The following is an 18,113-nucleotide window of genomic DNA, read 5'->3' as shown; positions in this document are numbered from 1 at the left end:
TCTGAGATGTTAGCAACAACCTACAACACTGGATCCTTAACCCACAGTTCCACAGTGGGAACTCCCTATGTGTATAATTCTCACCATTGAGAAGACTGTTCTGATTGTTAGCATAAACAAGGAGTCAGCAGTTCCTCCAGATAGAATACTTAAACAATCGAGGATGGTCTCCTTTTGTACCTTGTAGTGGGTCAGAATTTCCGTTTTTGGTGGTTTATAGAAATAAAGTCACACGGTATAATCAGGTCTTGGGATACTATTACTAAAGTGCATAAAATCTTAGCCTGAGGCAGCAGTAGGTGAAAGGGGCATATGGTGATCCAAGAAAAAAGATTTTATCACAACGTGAAGTTGGAACCAGAAACTTACATATTTGGATCTCTATCAGTCTCTTCCAGGTGGCAAGTATGTGGAGCATCACCCTACAAAGATTGTTGAATTCAAATTTACAGTTACCTGGGGTCCAATCAATATATTGTAGCAATTGATTCTTTCTCTGAGATAAAGGAAACTAGCAAAGTTATAGGTTATTTATGGTAATTTGTCCATGTAGGTACAAATGGAATGGTCATTGCCTATAATTCTCTCATTTAATGATCACATTTAATGAGACTAGAATAACCTATAGGTTTTCATCATAGGGGTTTAATGATGGATGGCATATCCAACAGTCAGTAAGACTGAGGGCAGAGGTACTATTTGGAACAATATAATAAACGATTATAATAAAGAGGGGAGAAAAAGGAGAGAAGGGAGGATTATGGGTAAAAAAATGAGTGATCCATATAGTAAATGAGAAGGAAAATGATTGTCAGTAAGCAGGTCAAAAACAAAACAGGAATTAGACCAGGGTCCTGGTATAATGTCTTAGTTGGAAACTGTCTATTTTCCAGGACCATGTGCTTATTCCAGAGGTCTTAGGTCAACTGTCTATTTCCAGAGATCAGCTACTTCTAGAGGATCTGTGACAATTCTCAGCTTGAAATCCCCTATTGAAGTAGACTTCCAGTTGCATGGAATTGAGTTGTTTCTTTGGAGGCGGGGGGCAGCCCACAGCATGTGGAAGTTTCTGAGCCAGGGACTGAACCCAAACCATAGCAGTGATCTGAGCCTCTGCAGTGACAAGGCTGGATTTTAACTTGCTGCACCACAAGAGCACTCTGAATTGTTTCTTTAGCTGTGAAAAGTTAAGTCAAAAATGGACGTTTTGCTATTCACAACGGCCAAGACATCAAAATAACCTAAATGTCCATCAACAGATGAATGGCTTAAGAAGATGTGGTATGTACATACAATGGAATACTACTCAGCCATAAAAAGAATGAAATAATGCCATTTGCAGCAACATAGATGCAACTAGAGATTATCAAACTAAAGTAAGTCCAAAAGAGAAAGACAAATACCATGTGATATCACTAACATGTGGGATCAAAATATGACATGAATGAATCTATCTACAAAACAGAAACAGACCCATAGACATAGAGAACAGACTTGTAGTTGCTAAGGGTGGGGAGGGAGAGAGATGGACTGGGAGTTTAGGGTTAGTAGATGCAAACTATTACATTTAGAATGGATAAACAACAATGTCCTACTATTGCATAGCACAGGAAACAATATCGAATCTCCTGGGATAGACAGTGATGGAAAAGAATATTTTTAAAAAAAGAATGTGTATAGGTATGTAATGAGTCATTCTGCTATTCAGCAACATAGCATAACATTACCTAACATTGTAAATCAACTGTACTTTAAGAAAATTTTAATTGACTTGGTGAAGTTTCACTAACATATTTGTGACACAAACTTTAACACTTCATGAAGTAGACAGTCTCCTTTTGGAGAGCTGCAAAATGAGGTAGAAGAAAGAAAGTTTTATAGGATAAAGAATAAAGAACAGGAAAAAGAAAATTTTTCTGAAAATCTGATTGGCTGGTAGTCAACCGCGTTTGTGTAAGAAGGCAGAGAGTTGGCTTGCATTTGGGGATTGACTGATTAGATATACTGCATTTCTGGCCAAGTGGAGCATTTATAGGGATGCAAAAGTTATCTACGTTTCAGTTTATTAATGGGGCACCCTGGGCAGGAATCACTCCATCTTGGGCCTAGAAGGGTATTCCAACAGTTGTTAACAGTACCTAGTAAGATCCCTTCCAGTGAGGTTCAAGAGAGGTTTTTTCTGAGTATGTCTTTCAATAGATGAAATTTTCTAGTTAATGATCATGAAGAGCCAATTTAAGGAGTATCATGAAGAGTTCCCCGAGAGGCTCAGTGGGAATGAATCTGATTAGCATCCATGAAGACGCAGGTTTGATCCCTGGCCTTGCTCAGGGGATTAAAGATCTGGCATTGCCGTGATCTATGGTATAGGACAGAGACGTAGCTCAGATCTGATGTTTCTGTGGCTGTGGTGTAGGTCAGAGGCTATGGCTCCAATTCAACCCCTAGCCTGGGAACATCCATATGCCACAGGTGTGGCCATAAAAAGACAAAAAAAAAAAAGCACCATGGGATCTGGTCTTAACGTGTTCATTATAGGACTGAGTATAGTGCATGACTCCCTTGCAATATTTTGCCACATCTGCATGCAGCAAGAGTCTAATATCAGGGGGTAAATTTCTAAAATTATGGGCCTTCCTGTTGACAGTTCATAGGGATATAACCAACATGTCTCTGAGAGAGTGGATCATATGACCAAAAGGACTAGTGAGAGTACCTTTAGCCAAGAGAGCTCAAGGATTTCTGAAAGTTTTGCAAATTTTAATTTAAGGACTCCATTGGTTCTTTTGATCTATCCATAAGTTGCTGGGGATAAGGACAGGATAGTTTTTGAGAAAAAGTGATGACTTACCAAGTTCTTTTCTTTGTTCTTCATTTAAAATGTGTGCCTTGGTCATTTGATACAAAAGTTGGTATATCCCAGGTTCAAAACACAAAATCAAGCAGCTTTTTAGAGACTGAAAACAATATTCAGCAAAGAAGGTTTTCAGCAAAGTAATGCTGTAAACCATCCTCTAAGTAAACAAATCCACTGGAGAGTGGAAATTGAATTAAATCCATGTGAAAATATTCAAAGGGTCCTGGAGGCTTTGGTTCCTAGCCATGCCTCATCTTTACAGTTTTTCCAGGATTATGTTATTCACAAGTAACACATGTCCCCCAAATCATCTCAACTGTCTTTTTAAAGTTTTTCCACCAATGTTGACTTAAGATAGGAAACGACATGTCTTCACCATAATGAGTACTTTCACGGAGAAACTCAGCTAACATCCATTTGAAGTCATCTGATACCAACAAATGGCCATCTTGAGAGTCCCAAGGATTATCTGAGTGAAGGATACACAATATTTCTTCCATTCTCCCTTTTCCAAATCATTGGATAGATTTCTTTTTTTTTTTCTTTTCTTTTCTTTTCTCTTTTTCTTATTACTCAATGAATTTTATTACATTTAGCGTTGCACAATGATCATCACAACGAAATTATAGTATTTCCATCCCAAACCCCCAGTTCATCCCCCCACCTCCCAAGCTGTCTCATTTGGAAACCATAAGTTTTTCAAAGTCTTTGAGTCAGTATCTGTTCAGCAAAGAAGTTCATTGCGTCCTTTTTTTAGATTCCACATGTAAGTGATAGCATTTGATGTTGGTGTCTCACTGTCTAACTAACTTCACTTAGCATGATAATTTCTAGGTCTATCCTTGCTGCTGCAAATGCTGTTATTTTTTTTCCTTTTAATGGCAGAGTAATATTCCATTGTGTATATGTACCACATCTTCTTTATCCACTCCTCTGTCAATGGACATTTAGGTTGCTTCCATGTCTTGGCTATTGTATATAGTGCTGCCATGAACAATTGGAGTACATGAGTCTTTTCAAGTCATGGTTTCTCTGGATAGATGCCCAGGAGTGGGATTGCTGGATCAAATGGTAATTCTATTTTTAGCTTTATGACTCATGGGCTAGATTTCTGATGTGGATATTTGATAATGGCTTCTTTGACTCAGTCCAGAGATTTATCTTTTGGGGGTTTACTTAGTGTCATAACCTTGGTCAAGTCTGCTTGCTTCGCAAAATTATCTACTAGAGTATCTCCTTTAACCTCCATTTTATCTTTTTCTCTCTGTGAGCATGGGCCTCAATCTTTATAATAGCCATCTCATTGGGAAGTAGAAGTACACCTAAAAGTCCTTAACCTATTGTCCACTTTTGATGGGGAATCCTGCATAAGAGAGAAAGCTTTTTGTTTCTAAAGCATAATGTACCACTTCAGAAGCATACCTGCCGTCTGCATATGTGTTTACTCTCTAGTGTCCAGCTAATTGACAAGCTCTAAGAAGTGTTATAAATTCTGCCGTCTGAACTAACTTTCCCTCAGGTAGATGACCATCCTATAAGGGGAGAGTTTAGATTAGTGACAGAATTAGCAATAGCATGATAACCTCCAGTTTCAATATCTTTTTTAATTTATTATTTATTCATTCATTCATTTATTGTCCTTTTAGGGCTGCATGTCCAGCATATGGAGTTTCCCAGGCTAGGGGTTCAATCCGAGCTGTAGCAGCTGGCCTACACCACAGCCTTACCAATGTGGGATCCAAGCTGTATCTGTAAACTGCACCACAGCTCATGGCAACTCCAGGTCCTGAGCAAGGCTGGCGAGGCCAGGGATCAAATCTGCATCCTCATGGATACTAGTCGGGTTCACTACCACCACAATGGAAACTCCCAGTTTCAATTTTGAAGTGTGACCCATCGTCAAATATTAGGTCAGGATTCTCAATGGGAGTCTCTCTCTAATAAAGCCAAGCAAGGTATACAGAAAATCCCTAACTTTAGCAACACAATTGTGATCTTCCTGTCCTTCTGGTAAAGGACTTTGGAGTGTTACAGCAGTTAATATTAATGTGAGAGGGAGACGGCATCAGAAATTCATAAGAGATTTATTAACTGACTTAAAAGTGTTGTGTGTTCTCAGTAAAATCTTTACCCCAGAAGGAACCAGAAGGTCAAGCAGGGAGCCTAGAACTAATTCAGGAGAAGGGTCAGCAAGATTTGCAGTGGCAGCATTGCCCTAGGACAAGGGGTATCAGCCTTCAGCTGGAGTTAGGGTGCGGCTAGAGTAATTGATGAGTTTTTGATGGTTTTCATGGCATTCATTTAAAAACCCAAAGTTTGGGAGTTCCCATCGTGGCTCAGTGGAAATGAATCCGACTAGTATCCATGAGGATTCAGGTCTGATCCCTGGCCTCGATCAGTGGGTTAAGAAGCCAGCACTGTCATAAGCTGTGGTATAGGTTGCAAACATGCCTTGGATCCTGCATGGCTGTGGCTGTGGTGTAGGCTGCCAGCTGTAGCTCTAATTCAGCCCCTAGCCTGGGAACTTCCATATTCCATGGGTGCGGCCCTACCAAAATAAAATAAAATAAAATTTGTCTAAAACAGTCATGTACAAACAAAAGGGTATGTTGTTGTTGTTTTGTTAGGGATGTCTAAGGAAACAAGATGTTGAAGAGCTTTCTTCAGATTATAAAAGGCTTCTTTAATACTTACACTCCCAGGAGAGTGTCTCTTACTAAAGACTTAGCCATTTCATAAAAAGATGTCACAGTCTCAGAAAAATTTGCACACATAGTCTGAATTGTCCAGGTAGACCTGGATGTTGTCTCAATTAAAGTTTTGTGAGAAGTCTAGGACAAGTTTGAACAGTCTTCATCCTGTCATGAGAGAATGTTTTCTCTCTCCTTAAATAGGTCATGCCCTAAATAATGGACTAGGTTTTGGCAAATTGTAGTTTATCTTTTTTGAAACTTTATATGCCTGTTCTCCTAAGGCTGAAAGAAAGTAAATGGAATCCTTTTTACAGGCTTTTCTGAACAAAATTGAAGATCAACTACATATTTTATCAGGGCTGAATCACAAGGAAAATTCATATCTTTTACTTTTTTTTTTTAACAGCTCCACTTGCAGCCTATGGGAGTTCCCAGGTCAGTGGTCAAATCAGAGCTGCAGCTGAGGCCCACACCACAGCCACAGCAACACCAAATCCTAGCTGTATCTGCAACCTATGTCACATCTGCCAGATACTTAAGCCACTGAGTGAAGCTAGGGATAAAACTCTCATCCTTACACAGACAATATCGAGTCCTTAACCTGCTGAGCCACAATGGGAACTTTAGATCTTTTACTTCGTGATGAAGGAACTTGAAAAAAGGAGGGGGATTCAGTGAACCCCTAGAGCTTAGCTCTCTATGTGGAGTGTTGTCCAATCAGTTGAAGGCAAAAAGGTATTGACTGTCCTGGTGTAGAGACACACACTGAGAAAGGCAGAGCAATAAGCCACAGCACTGAAGCAGGTAATTGGGGAAGAATTGATGAGAGCATAGTATTTAAGTCACGTACTAATGGAAAGAGAGGGATAACAATTGTATTGATGTCCCTGAGCACTTAAATCAATATCCTTATCCATTTGGCTTCTTTACTGGCAGGGAAGGAATGTTACAAGGGTTAGGGCAGGTTATGAAAAGGCCTTTGGGAGTTCCCTTCATGGCTCAGTGGTTAACGAACCCAGCTAGGATCCATGAGGATGTGGGTTCAATTCCTGGCCTTGCTCAGGGGATTAAGGATCCGGCATTGCCATGAGCAGTGGTGTAGGACAAAGACTCAGCTTGGATCCTGCGTTGCTGTCACTGCGGTGTAGGCCAGCACTATAGCTCCATTTCATTCCCTAGCCTGGGAACCTCCATATGCCACAGGTGCAGCCCTAAAAAAGAAAAAGAAAAAAAAAAAGGCCTTTGGATACAAGGCTCTCAACTATAGATTTGAGACTTTCCTTTGTTCTAGCTCTGGCTTTGGCTTTGGGGAAGTTTGGATAACAGTTTTGCAGGCTCTATCTGAACTTGAATAGATTTCACTCCAGTTGTTTTTCCTATGTCAATTCCTGTGAGAATTTTAGCCCATAGAGTGTCAGGTACAGCGTCTAGATCTTCATCTGGAGTATACACTAAATATAGAATAGAAGGGAAGTTTTATAGAGAGCAGACACAACATGATTATGAATAGGCAAGTCCTCTGAAACCAGAAATAGTCCCTCTGGTGTGCGTTTAACATTACAGTTCCATTTGCAAAGTATATCTCTCCATAATGCATTTGTAGGGGTCATGTCACAGAAAATGAAGGAATATTTTTCAGTCAAAAACCAAGAGTTTTAGTTATGGGCTGGGAGATAAGGAAGCATCTGTAGGTTTATTGAAATTTCTACCATTTGTGTGCTATGTTTATTCTAAAGAAAAGATTAGTAAAGATGGCAGGGCTTGATGTAGAATGGTTCATGTGTTGAAAGGTATTTTCTGATTTATCCAAAAATCTCCTACAGTTTAATCCTTTTGTTTGTTGCACAACTGAATTATGGTCCAGTCAGCTTTCATTGGAGATGTTTCAGGTGTAATTTTTAGGATATTTTGAACTACTTTTATGGCCTTTTTGGGGGGACCCTAGGGCTTCTTGTGGAAAGAAGCATCCTGTAGGTCCCTCTCTGCATCAGTCCTGTCAGCTCTTGCCATCCAGGATTTAGCATCTGATTAGATCTAACATATGTACAAGGTGATATAGGTCAGTTAACCCTGGGTCATATGTACCCAAAGAACTCTAAATTCTTCTGTGAATACTTTCTGGTCTTACTTGGTTTAGGGAAATCTTTCATTACAGCTCTAATTCCCACTGGGTCCAAGGTTCACATTTTACTCTTGTCTGCATACCTAACTCATAGGAGGGATGAATCCTTAGAAGCAACTGGAATTTGGGGGTTTTAAAAGAGTTGTTGAAAAAAGGCAGGGGGACTGGAGAATAGGAAGAAGAAGGAGAACGTACAGGGGGGAAGAGAGCAGAAAGCTAAGAGAAAATGGGCAGGGACTGGCTATAAGAAGGCAACTGAAAGACAAGGAGGAGGACTTACTATGGGAATGAGTCGATTGCTATTTGTTTGCCGAATTGTTCATTAGCTTTGACCAAAAAATCTTTCAGTGAAGCAATTTTGTACAGAATTTTATTTCAAGGCCTCTGCAAGCAAGTTTAAAAAAAAAATGCTGCCCATTGAGTCTGAGAAGTCTCATTTTCTTTCTTTTTTAAGGTGCCTCTCAGATGAACTATTTTGTTCAAGCCCAGTAGTCCACAGAGTGACCATGGAAGGCCCAGCTCATCCTTGGTGAAGTTATGCTATCTGAAACAAGGTGCAAGAATTAGAATTGTAATGAGTGGACCTATAAGAAGTAGGAGTCTTTCCAGAAGAAAGAGAGGAACTAGACTTAGCTCTTTCTATAAGAGCTGACAATAGTCTGTTGAAAGTGATGCTTGAGTACTTTGAGTCTTGAGCCTCCAGTGTGATGGTCACTGACTCCAAATGCAGACCCAATAACCTACACCTCCAGGCAGGTGTAAAACCAGAGAGAAAGCTGTCTGTGGATCAAAGTCAAACTCTCAGGACCAAAAAAGAAAAGAAAAGAAAAATTGAAACACAAGGATAGCCTTACCTAGGCTACCCAACATTTGTCCAAAAAAATGGTGGTCCCTGCCGGTCGGTGAGGCCAGCTCAACAAAAGGCTTAAATGGCCTATGTCTGTGTTCTACTCTGGGACAAACAATACTTTTAGACAACATAGCATAAAACAGAAGTAGAAAAAAGCAAAAAAGGATAAAAAGGAATGACCTGACCCCACCACAAATGAGAACTAATAACAAAACCAGAGTATCAAACTGAGACTGGATAGCCAAAGAACTCAAAAGCACAGAGTTCAGACCCAGTGCTGACTTAGCATGCCAGTGCATACAAGTGGCCTTGGTGGGTACTGTACCTGGTTGAAGGCTGGAGGCTGTGCTGACAGGCAGTGTAGACAACAGCTTGATGGAACCTTCAGGAAAACTATGGAAATAAAGACCACCAAGAGAGGTCCCATTGTGGCTCAGCAGTAATGAACCCAACTAGCATCCATGAGGATGTGGGTGCCTGGCCCTGCTCAGTGGGTTAAGGATCCGGTGTTGCTGTAAGCTGTGCTGTAGGTCACAGACACTGCTCAGATCCTGGGAATTTCTAGGATCTAGCCTGGGAATTTCCATATGCCTCAGGTATGGCCCTAAAAAAAATAAAATTAAAATTAAAAAAGACTACCCAAAGAAAACAAATTCACAATTTGCTATAGTAAGTCACCACTTGTGTTTGGCAGAGACTCAAATGCAGGCAGGGAAGTGGAGAAGTTTTATAGCATAAAAAGGTGAAGGTTTCAGAAGTGCTCTGACTGGATCTCAGTGCCATGGAGAAGCTGGAGGCAGGTGCATTTTTTTGTGGAACATATTTAGTTTCCTCTGATTGATACTGAGTTGGAAGCAGGAGCAAAAACTGGGGAAGTTTGCAGTCACTGACCAAGTCCTGACTGGGGTCATTTGCTGCAGAGTTTGTGATTTGGCTGCCTGGACTGGTTGCTGCAGAGGTTATGGGTCAGGGGTCTGCTGTCATATAAGGTCTGGCCACTGTCTGTGTGTTCAGTGGAAGCCTGGCATTACAGATATTTTAAAAGTCTAGTTGATGGACCATGTTTTACTTTTTAGTTATTTAACTATATAGTCATATAATAGCAATATTTGGTCATATAACATTTTATACTTTCTAATACAATTTCACATACATTCTTCCCCCTTTTTATCCTTACAGCAATCTTGCGATCCTGGGGAGATTAATTACCTGAGGACCTTCATTGGATTTGGGCTAAAATTAGGAGTCAAACATAGTATAGGCTGACCTGCAATATAACACTCAAATTGGTATAGATATCTATAATGGCTTTAAAATAAATATTTTGGACAATATAAATCAACTGTAATAAAAAAATTTAATAAAATAAATATTTTGGGCTCTATGCTATGATTAAGGGTCTGTTCCTGCTGCTTCTAAATTCACTACTTAAAGTTGGGATAAAGACTTGAAGGGTCATAGCTCCCTACAAATACCTACAAGGCTGTCATGTGGAAGAAGGATTAGGTTTATTCCTATGGCTCCAGAGGGCAGAACTCACACCAGTAAGTGGAAGAGAAGCAGATTTCAATTTAAAATGTGAACTATCTTTCTAATAATGAGAAACTTGGCCCCAAAAGAAAGGCTCACCTTGTGAAAGAGCCAATTCCTCATCTCTCTTAGTGTTTGAGTAGTACTCCCTAATCCCACACTTCTAGAGAGTGCTTCAAATGACCAGGCCATCTAATTTCAAAGGACATCATAAACTTCAAGTTTGTGATACTTTTTAATTATAGAAAGAGACATAGTTTAAATACAGCAGTTTAATACTTTTCAAATTCTGGATAAAATTATTATATTTCTCAAAAACAATTTGCTCAATTTTTTTGCTTTTTTGTTTTTGCTTTTTAGGGCTGCACCTGTAGCATATGGAGTTTCCCAGACTAGGGGTCTAATTGGAAGTACAGCCACTGGCCTCTGCCACAGCCACAGCAACCCCATATTCAAGCCGCGTCTGCGACCTATACCTCAGCTCACAGCAACGCCAGATCCTTAACCTACTGATCGAGGCCAGGGATGGAACACACAACCTCATGGTTCCTAGTTGGATTCGTTTCTGCTGAGCCACAATGAGAGCTCCAGTCAGCTCAATTTTAAACTTTATCCCCAGACTCTTCTTTAATTAGTGTTTTTGTCCTTAAACACACATATTTAAAAAATATATTTTTAAAAGTAAAAAAAATTAATCAAAGTCCTAATAGGAAGTTATCTAATTCAGTCTTCCATCTGCATTGTTTTCTGATTGCACAGTTCTAAAACTTTATACCAAATGCATTGCACTCATTTTTTGATGTTTCAATAAATTGTGCAAATTTGATGAGGTGGGGGGAGAGGAACTTTTCCCTTTGAATGGTAAGTACTAGGATTTTAATCTATGATCTTATCTCTTTGAACATGAATGTGGCTTCTTTTTGAATGTTCTCTCAGGTTGAAGGCAATTTTCTAGCTTACAAATAACTCAAAGCTGAAATAAAACAGTGAGTTCTCTTGAATTGTGATTGCTTGTTGTTTTACAACAACTTCTGAGGGATAATCTTCTCAACTCCCCCTTTATCTGCCTTTTCAACTATTTAAATCTAATCCCCCAATTTTTGCCTTGAACAGTATTTCCTTTTGATTTGGGGCTGTGGTTTCTCTCTTGAAAAACAAAACATAATCCTGGGGATTCTGCCAAATCTAATGTCATTGCAGAGGTGAAGGAGGCAAGAAGTTGGGACAGAGAGAAATGCCCTCTACACAAATCCAGTTGCTCTGAGCCGTCTTTGACAACTTCTGGGACCAGACTTAAGGCAGTGTTTGAAATTGTATTCTTTACCTTATCTATTTATTTTTTAATATCTGTACATATTTACATACATACACGTATGTCGAGGGAGAGAGAAAGCAGTGACGTGAGGCTCCTTGAGAAGAGGAGGGGATATGGAAATAAAACAGGTGTCTGGGAAGAGAGAAGGGAGAATTGAGAGTTCATAACCGTCACTCAGACGAGCAGGAGTTCTCTGCAGGTAGCAGAGGGGAAATGCGAACTCGTGCACCCTCTTTGGGGACAGGCTCTGTTGTTTTCTATTTCTTCTCTTGCAGCCAGGTGCACATTTATTTGAAATGGACTGAATTTCCTGCTTGATGACTAGTCAGGTTGGTTCTTTAAAACTAGTGGACATTTTAATGTCTCCAACGCTTTTTTTTTATTATTATTATTTTTCTCTTTCTTTTTGAGGTTGAGGGGGAACAGATCAGTTAAAATTCTGGCTGGATTAGTGGAGGATTCTCAGAAATAAGAAAGGGAGAAGGAAACGGACTTAGAAGCTGGAGAGCAAAGCAGCAGCCCCCAGTCCCCAGATCCTCCGCACCCACTACCTCCGCCCGGTGACCTCCCGTGGAGACCCCGAGAGGCTGCATCAATATTTGATTAGTCCTTCGCCAGCTCGTTACCAGCACTCGTCGGCGGTGCTTGCCAGGCATCGCCTGCGCTGCGCTGAAGCCTGCGCGGGGGCTCTCAAGGGGCTTTGGAAGGACTGGCTCTGCGCTCGCCCCCTCCCCAGGGAGGCGCGGCGCCCACCATGCGGGGCTGCACGCGGCTTGCGCTGCTCTGCGCCCTGCTCTGGCTTCTGCAGGCGGCGGCACCCGGGAGCCCCGCGAAATCCCTGGCGCAGCGCCGCGAACCCCGCGACCCTGCCAGGGGCGCCGATTTCGACCACAGCTACAGCGGGACGGTGAGCCTCAGCACCGAAAACATCTACTCCTTCAACTACACCAGCCAGCCTGGCCAGGTAAGACACTCTCTCCCCTCGCTGCACTCCCAGGAACTTGCCAGATCTCAGAGCCCCGTTGTTGCTCTGGGTCCCCTGGGAATCGACCTCGGGAGACCTCAGAGACCAGGGTACTCCCGTTCCCCTTCTCCATCAAAGCAATCACTGCCCTGCCCGAGCTGCCGCATCCTGTGCTACCGGCCTCAGGGACAACTCAGCCTCCTCTCTCGCCTCCGCTGGCCTGGTAGCTGGAATTTCTGGGCTTTGCAGAGGCTCTGGTTCCCCATATGGTCTGCGGGTCCTAGCCCCCTACTGAGCCTTCTCGAGGGAGGTGACCATTTCTAGCGCTGCGGAGGGAAAGGACCGCACCCCTCTGTTCCTAACCTTCCGGAAGGAACCTCATCTCATTTGAGTGGTTCTGCCAGACCCTTCTGTTTCACAGCGCCTGTGGAGGATAAGTTGCTCAGAGCCTAAAATGGGAATATGTGAGAATGGACGCAAGCCGCAGGACCGCTGTGGATTCAAGTCACTTCCTGCGTTTCTGTACCGTTGTTACACGTATGTGCTTCAGAAAAGCCAGAAAACCCAGCTAAAGATATCGGAGTTGCTGTAGTCAACCGATATATCGAGGTTTTGATTTTATATAAGGATGCATAACTGAGTGAAAGTTCTAGACCTATTTCTGACAAAAATTGAGTTGAGACAAGCGGAGGAAATGACTGTTCCAGTAATTATTACGTTGACACATATACTCTGATGGTATAATGTAAGAAAACGTATACAATTAGCTTTTCCCCTCTAAAGGGTGCCCGCTGAGGCACAGAGAAAAAAAAAACTCCCCATTGTACCTGCCTCTAGATCTTTCCATGAATGTATGTGAATGAATGTGTATGTGTATTGTATGCATATGAATGAACGTATATGCATCCCTTACTATGCCAGCCTTCCTTGCTCCCTTGGGATATTCCAGAACCAGATGATGGGGGTACCATGATATGCCCCCTCTCTAACGCTCTGCTTAGGATCAGAACTCTGAAACCCAGTAGCTTGGAGTAGTGTTGAGCTGGAGGAACCAATGTGCCCATCACCACTCCCAGACATTTCCCAAGTGTGTGTACTGAGGCAAAGTACAAAAATCTGGCACCAAATCCTAAGCTTGGTCCTCACAATGCACCATATCACCATGGTTCTCATCATGTCCTCCTGTTGCCCGCTGACCTTCAGGTTGTACGTCCTGAAGTGATCAGAGTGGCTGTATGCAGAACCACTGTAGATCAGTGGTGGGGGCAGGGAGGGGGTGGTGGGTACAGTTTTTGCTCCCCACATTCCTGGTAGCCAACATCTTCTAGTTCAGTGTGCGGTATGGACCAGCAGACATTGCAACTGAAGTGTGTTCCCCACCCTGTGATTGACTCAGAATAGATACATGTCTGGAAAAAACCATGGTCTCTGGGGTATACTGTCTCCCCCTAAATCACTGCTAAAGAAACTGAAATAATGTGTGTAAAGTAAGACCTGACATCAGGCTTTGGTATTTCTTGCCCTTCTGCTTAGAGATAGAGTGACTGCTTTTTTAGTGTTGTTTGGACCTTGCTGCCCTGTCAGTAATCAGTGAGTTTCTCTATCACAGCACAGGTTGCACTGTTTACAGTTAGGGTCATCTGCTTGACTTTCCCAGAAACCCCTGAGATAGTGATGACAGGAGCAGAGTCACGTCCATCTCATACCCTAGTACCTAGTACAGTGCTTGGCAGATAACAGGTTTACAGGAGTTTTTGAGAAAATGAATAAATAGGTAAAAAATACAAGGAATTTTTAAGCTAAAACTAAATAAAATTGTCCTTTTTTAGTAGGTCAAATGTGAGATCTTTTCAGATAAAAAAAAAAATTTTAAACATTGTTCTAATGTGTCCTTCCCATCTTGCCTGGATAAATGTCAAAATGCCCTTTATTTTATGAAACAATAGTGATAATTTTTTTAATATCTTTGCATAATGCAATAAGACTGACAGTCCCTAAAATTTTTCTAGTCTGAGAAATACAGTTAGGAACCATGGCCTGGCAGATAACTCAAGTATTTCAATTATTTTAATGCCAGTATGCAGGAATATGAACCAAAGGACCTCAAATCTTACAGCTCTCTGAAACATCTCTTTAATATGTAAATAAGACAGTGGAACCCTCAGTCCACCTACACTGGGATATTGCCCTCCTTTCTCTCCAGCCCTGAATTCCTGTTGCTATCTCCAGAGATGGCATTTTTCTGACCCAGCCATCCAAATCATTATTCTGTTTCTTCGGATGGCCTCCTCTCCCCTTGGTTCCTTTTGCCCCATGTGGGAAACCAGCGCCCCCTCCGTTCAATACCATGAACACAGTGCTGTTGGAGATATAAAAAGTTTACTGAGGGAGTTCCCATCGTGGCTCAGTGGTCAACGAATCCAACTAGGAACCATGAGGTTGTGGGTTCGATCCCTGCCCTTGCTCAGTGGGTTAACGATCCCGCATTGCCATGAGCTGTGGTGTAGGTCGCAGACGCGGCTCGGATCCCGCGTTGCTGTGGCTCTGGTGTAGGCAGGGGGCTACAGCTCTGATTCGACCTCTAGCCTGGGAACCTCCGTATGCCGCGGGAAGTGGCCCTAGAAAAGGCAAAAAGACAAAAAAAAAAAGTTTACTGAAGGTCTGGAATAACATAAGGGAACCACAGAACAGCACAGGATAGGTGACAGATTAAATCAGAAATCTAAGCAACACTGTCATAACAATTTACCAGCCATTTCCCCCACCAGGAGAAATTTCAAGATGGTGGCAGTATTTGGGGGGCCCTGGCTTCTTACTGTCTTCTTGGCCACTCCTCATCCTAAACACTGGCCTCTCAGTCTCTAAAATTTTGTTACTCACTCACATCAAGCAGTTTTGCCTCCGTTACTACTCCCAAACTCACTAAAACTTCCTTCTGAGTAAAGATCAATGAACCAATGAGCAGAAGCTTGGCCATAAATTTTTCCCTTTGACCTGAGCAAAGTCTTAGTCAGGGTCTGCTCTCAAAGTCCGCTCTCTCCTCTCCATGGGTCATTTCCCATCTAGTCCTCTTCAGTGCAACAAAGAATTAGGTTTAGGGGGGGGAAAAGCTAAGTTTTTAAATTTTTAATCTTTTTTCCTTTTCTCATCAAGCCATTGATATATTTGCCATTATTTTCCCTTCAGCTTGGAGGAGAAAGGCTATTCTAAGTCTAGGCCTTGGTGAAGACAGGAAACTGCTGTGGGAGGTTTTACTCCTAATCTTTCCTGTCAGCCACTGCATCTCCTATACTAATGGTTGCCCTTGTAGAGAACTATTTAGCCAAGAGCGTCATGCTAATTAGCTAAGCTCAGCACCAGGAAAAGTCTCACATGCCTTCCAGGCAGAGAGTAATGTAAATATGGGGCTGCCATTAAAAAAAAAAAAAAAAAAAAAAACCCTTGAAAAGAATAGAGTGACTGGTTGAAAGAAGGATAATGAAAATAACGATCGAAGGTGCAGGTTAAGCAGATCATGGTTCACTTCAATCCCTTGGAGGGACAGTGTCTGGAGACTCCTTTTAAGGGGTGTGAGATTTCATTGTGTCAGACAGTGTTCCGTGTAACCATAGGGCTGGGTTCCGTGTAACCATAGTTCCGTGTAACCAAACTAGAAGGAAATCACCTTGTTCAGAAAGTTGCCAGGGATCTGTTTGGGATCAAGGCCACAAAAGCAGGTTTATTGGGAATGAGAATACTCTTGTAGAGACAGGTGGTGACAATAATCAGATGTTTATATTTAGCTAGATAGTGATCAGAAGCTCTTAAGTAAAAATCTAACCATCACCCAACAAGATGTCTTCTCTTAGTCTTTTAGTAACAGAATTCATTGTTTGCTATAGATTTTTGCACTTGAAATGTTTCCTGGAAATATTTCTTTTATTTTGTTTATGAACCTGAGGCATTTATCTTTTAATGATATATACTTTTCTATGCTCAAGGAACAATGCTTGGCTGTATTAATACGAACCAGCAGTTGTATAACTAGAACCAGTTACACCAGCCTCTCAGATCCAGATTCAAAAGCCTATCTAGTTCTCATGAACAATGAGATATATGTCAAGACATTCCAGTGGTGACTTCTAGATACATGCATTACCGCTTACACAGAAGAATTCAAACCTTTGATGTGACAGCCTCAGTTCTCCTGTCTCGTATGTGCTCCCCCGACCCCAACCCCGTGTTCTTTACATACCGAGAGGCAGAGAAGCCTCTTCTGCTATCTTCCTTCATCTCCTTACTGAACTGGACTGGTGCTTGTTTATGGAGAGCAAATCATTTCATTAGCACATTATCTGAGGAATTGGTTACTGTCTCAGTCAGTTCAGGCTGTCAGAGTACCACAGACTTAGAAAACAAATGTTTATTTCCCCCAGTCTTGGAGGCTGGGAGGTCCAAGATCAAAGTGTCAGCAGACTTGTGTCTGGTGAGAGCTGGCTTCCAGGCTTGTAAACAGCTGTGTCCTCACGTGGCCCAGAGAGCAGAAAGAAGCAAGTTCTCTCCCGTCTCTTCTCATAAGGGCACTAATCTCAATATAAGAGCTCCTACCTTGTGACCTAATTACCTTCCAAAGTCCCTACCTCCAAATACTATCACCCTGGCAATTAGACTTATACATATGCATTGGGGATGGGGGCAAAACACATTTAGTCCATTGGTGCTGTCCTCTCACATTTTCCTCTGTGGCTCTCAAAAAAGAGTATCAATGTGGCTTAAGTGTACTTGGCTGACATTACTTTCATTATGAGTCTGATTTTATGGGGCACCCATCTTCTGCCTGCCCTGACCTGATAATCATGTGCTACATTATATAATGGATTCTGTAAGTGTGTGTTGTCCAATGCAATAGCCACTATCCACCTGTGCCTGTCAAGCACTTGAAAGATGACCAGTCACAAAATGAGATGCATGGTGTACAACACATCAGATTTTAAAGACAGTATGAGATAAATGTCATTAATGTTTTTATTGAGTATATGTTAACCAAGGGGCCAAGCAGTATTACAGAAGAGCACTAGGAGGAGATGAGTGTTTTATCTGTTCAGTTGCCTCTGGCCCTTTAGCAAATTCTCTCCCCCTTACCCCAAGCTTTATTTCCCTCATTGATAAGAGAAGATTGCATTTTTTATCCTTATTCAAGCAGGAAGTTTCAGTGCTCTTTTTTTTTTTTTTTAACCACATGTGAGATCATAATTTTTTTCTTGATTATAGATAAGAAGGAGAAATCTCTTACCAAAAAGATCATTTCTCCTTGTCTTTATAAGAGCAAGTAAATGAAAACTTTAAATTACTGTTTCCAAAAAAAAAGAAAAGAAAAAAAACCAGTACTCTTTTTTTTTGTTTTGTTTTGTTTTTTTGAGAAACTTCTTCTAGGGCTCCTCACTACCTGGAAGTGTTTTGTTTTTTCCCCCCACTTTTGCCACGTGTGCTGAGCTTGTATTCCAATTCCTTTTTGTTTCTTGCTGAGCGCCAGGTCAATAGGCTTGCTGTAGTGTTGGGTTTGGTTTTTCGTTTGTTGTTTCATTTTGTGTAGATTATACGGCTGTGATGGTCCCTTCTAAAGGGGTGTTTTATGTTCTTTTAGGTTCAAGATTTTCAGACTTTCTGTCTTTCCTGATTTGGTTTCAGTGTATATCTCCTATGCCATTTCTCACTCTTGGTTTGAATCTTAAAGACTTGAAGATAATTGTGATACTGTGAAACCTCTTAGTTGTTAGAAGTGCCAGCATTTTTTTCTTCTTTT

General features: G+C 41.5%; 1 protein-coding gene across 5 annotated transcripts in view; it reads left to right on the top strand.

Annotated features, from left to right (window-relative positions):
• Nucleotides 1-11,298: 11,298 nt before the first annotated feature.
• Nucleotides 11,299-18,113, top strand: part of SIDT1 (SID1 transmembrane family member 1) — a 96,894-nt gene continuing 90,079 nt past the window's right edge. Inside the window, exons 1-2 of one of the 5 annotated variants that reach the window (XM_047792243.1) lie at nt 11,304-11,696; nt 11,779-12,331. In XM_047792243.1, the coding sequence (XP_047648199.1) occupies nt 12,122-12,331 (210 nt within the window). In that variant the 5' untranslated portion in view covers nt 11,304-11,696; nt 11,779-12,121. Of the gene's footprint in view, nt 12,332-18,113 lie in introns of all 5 variants that reach the window. The other 4 variants (XM_047792262.1, XM_047792235.1, XM_047792253.1 and 1 more) reach the window with 4 other exon arrangements.

The sequence above is a fragment of the Phacochoerus africanus genome, chromosome 1 (assembly GCF_016906955.1).
Source record: "Phacochoerus africanus isolate WHEZ1 chromosome 1, ROS_Pafr_v1, whole genome shotgun sequence".
Taxonomy (NCBI): Eukaryota; Metazoa; Chordata; class Mammalia; order Artiodactyla; family Suidae; genus Phacochoerus; species Phacochoerus africanus.
This window is presented reverse-complemented; position numbering and strand designations above follow the sequence as displayed.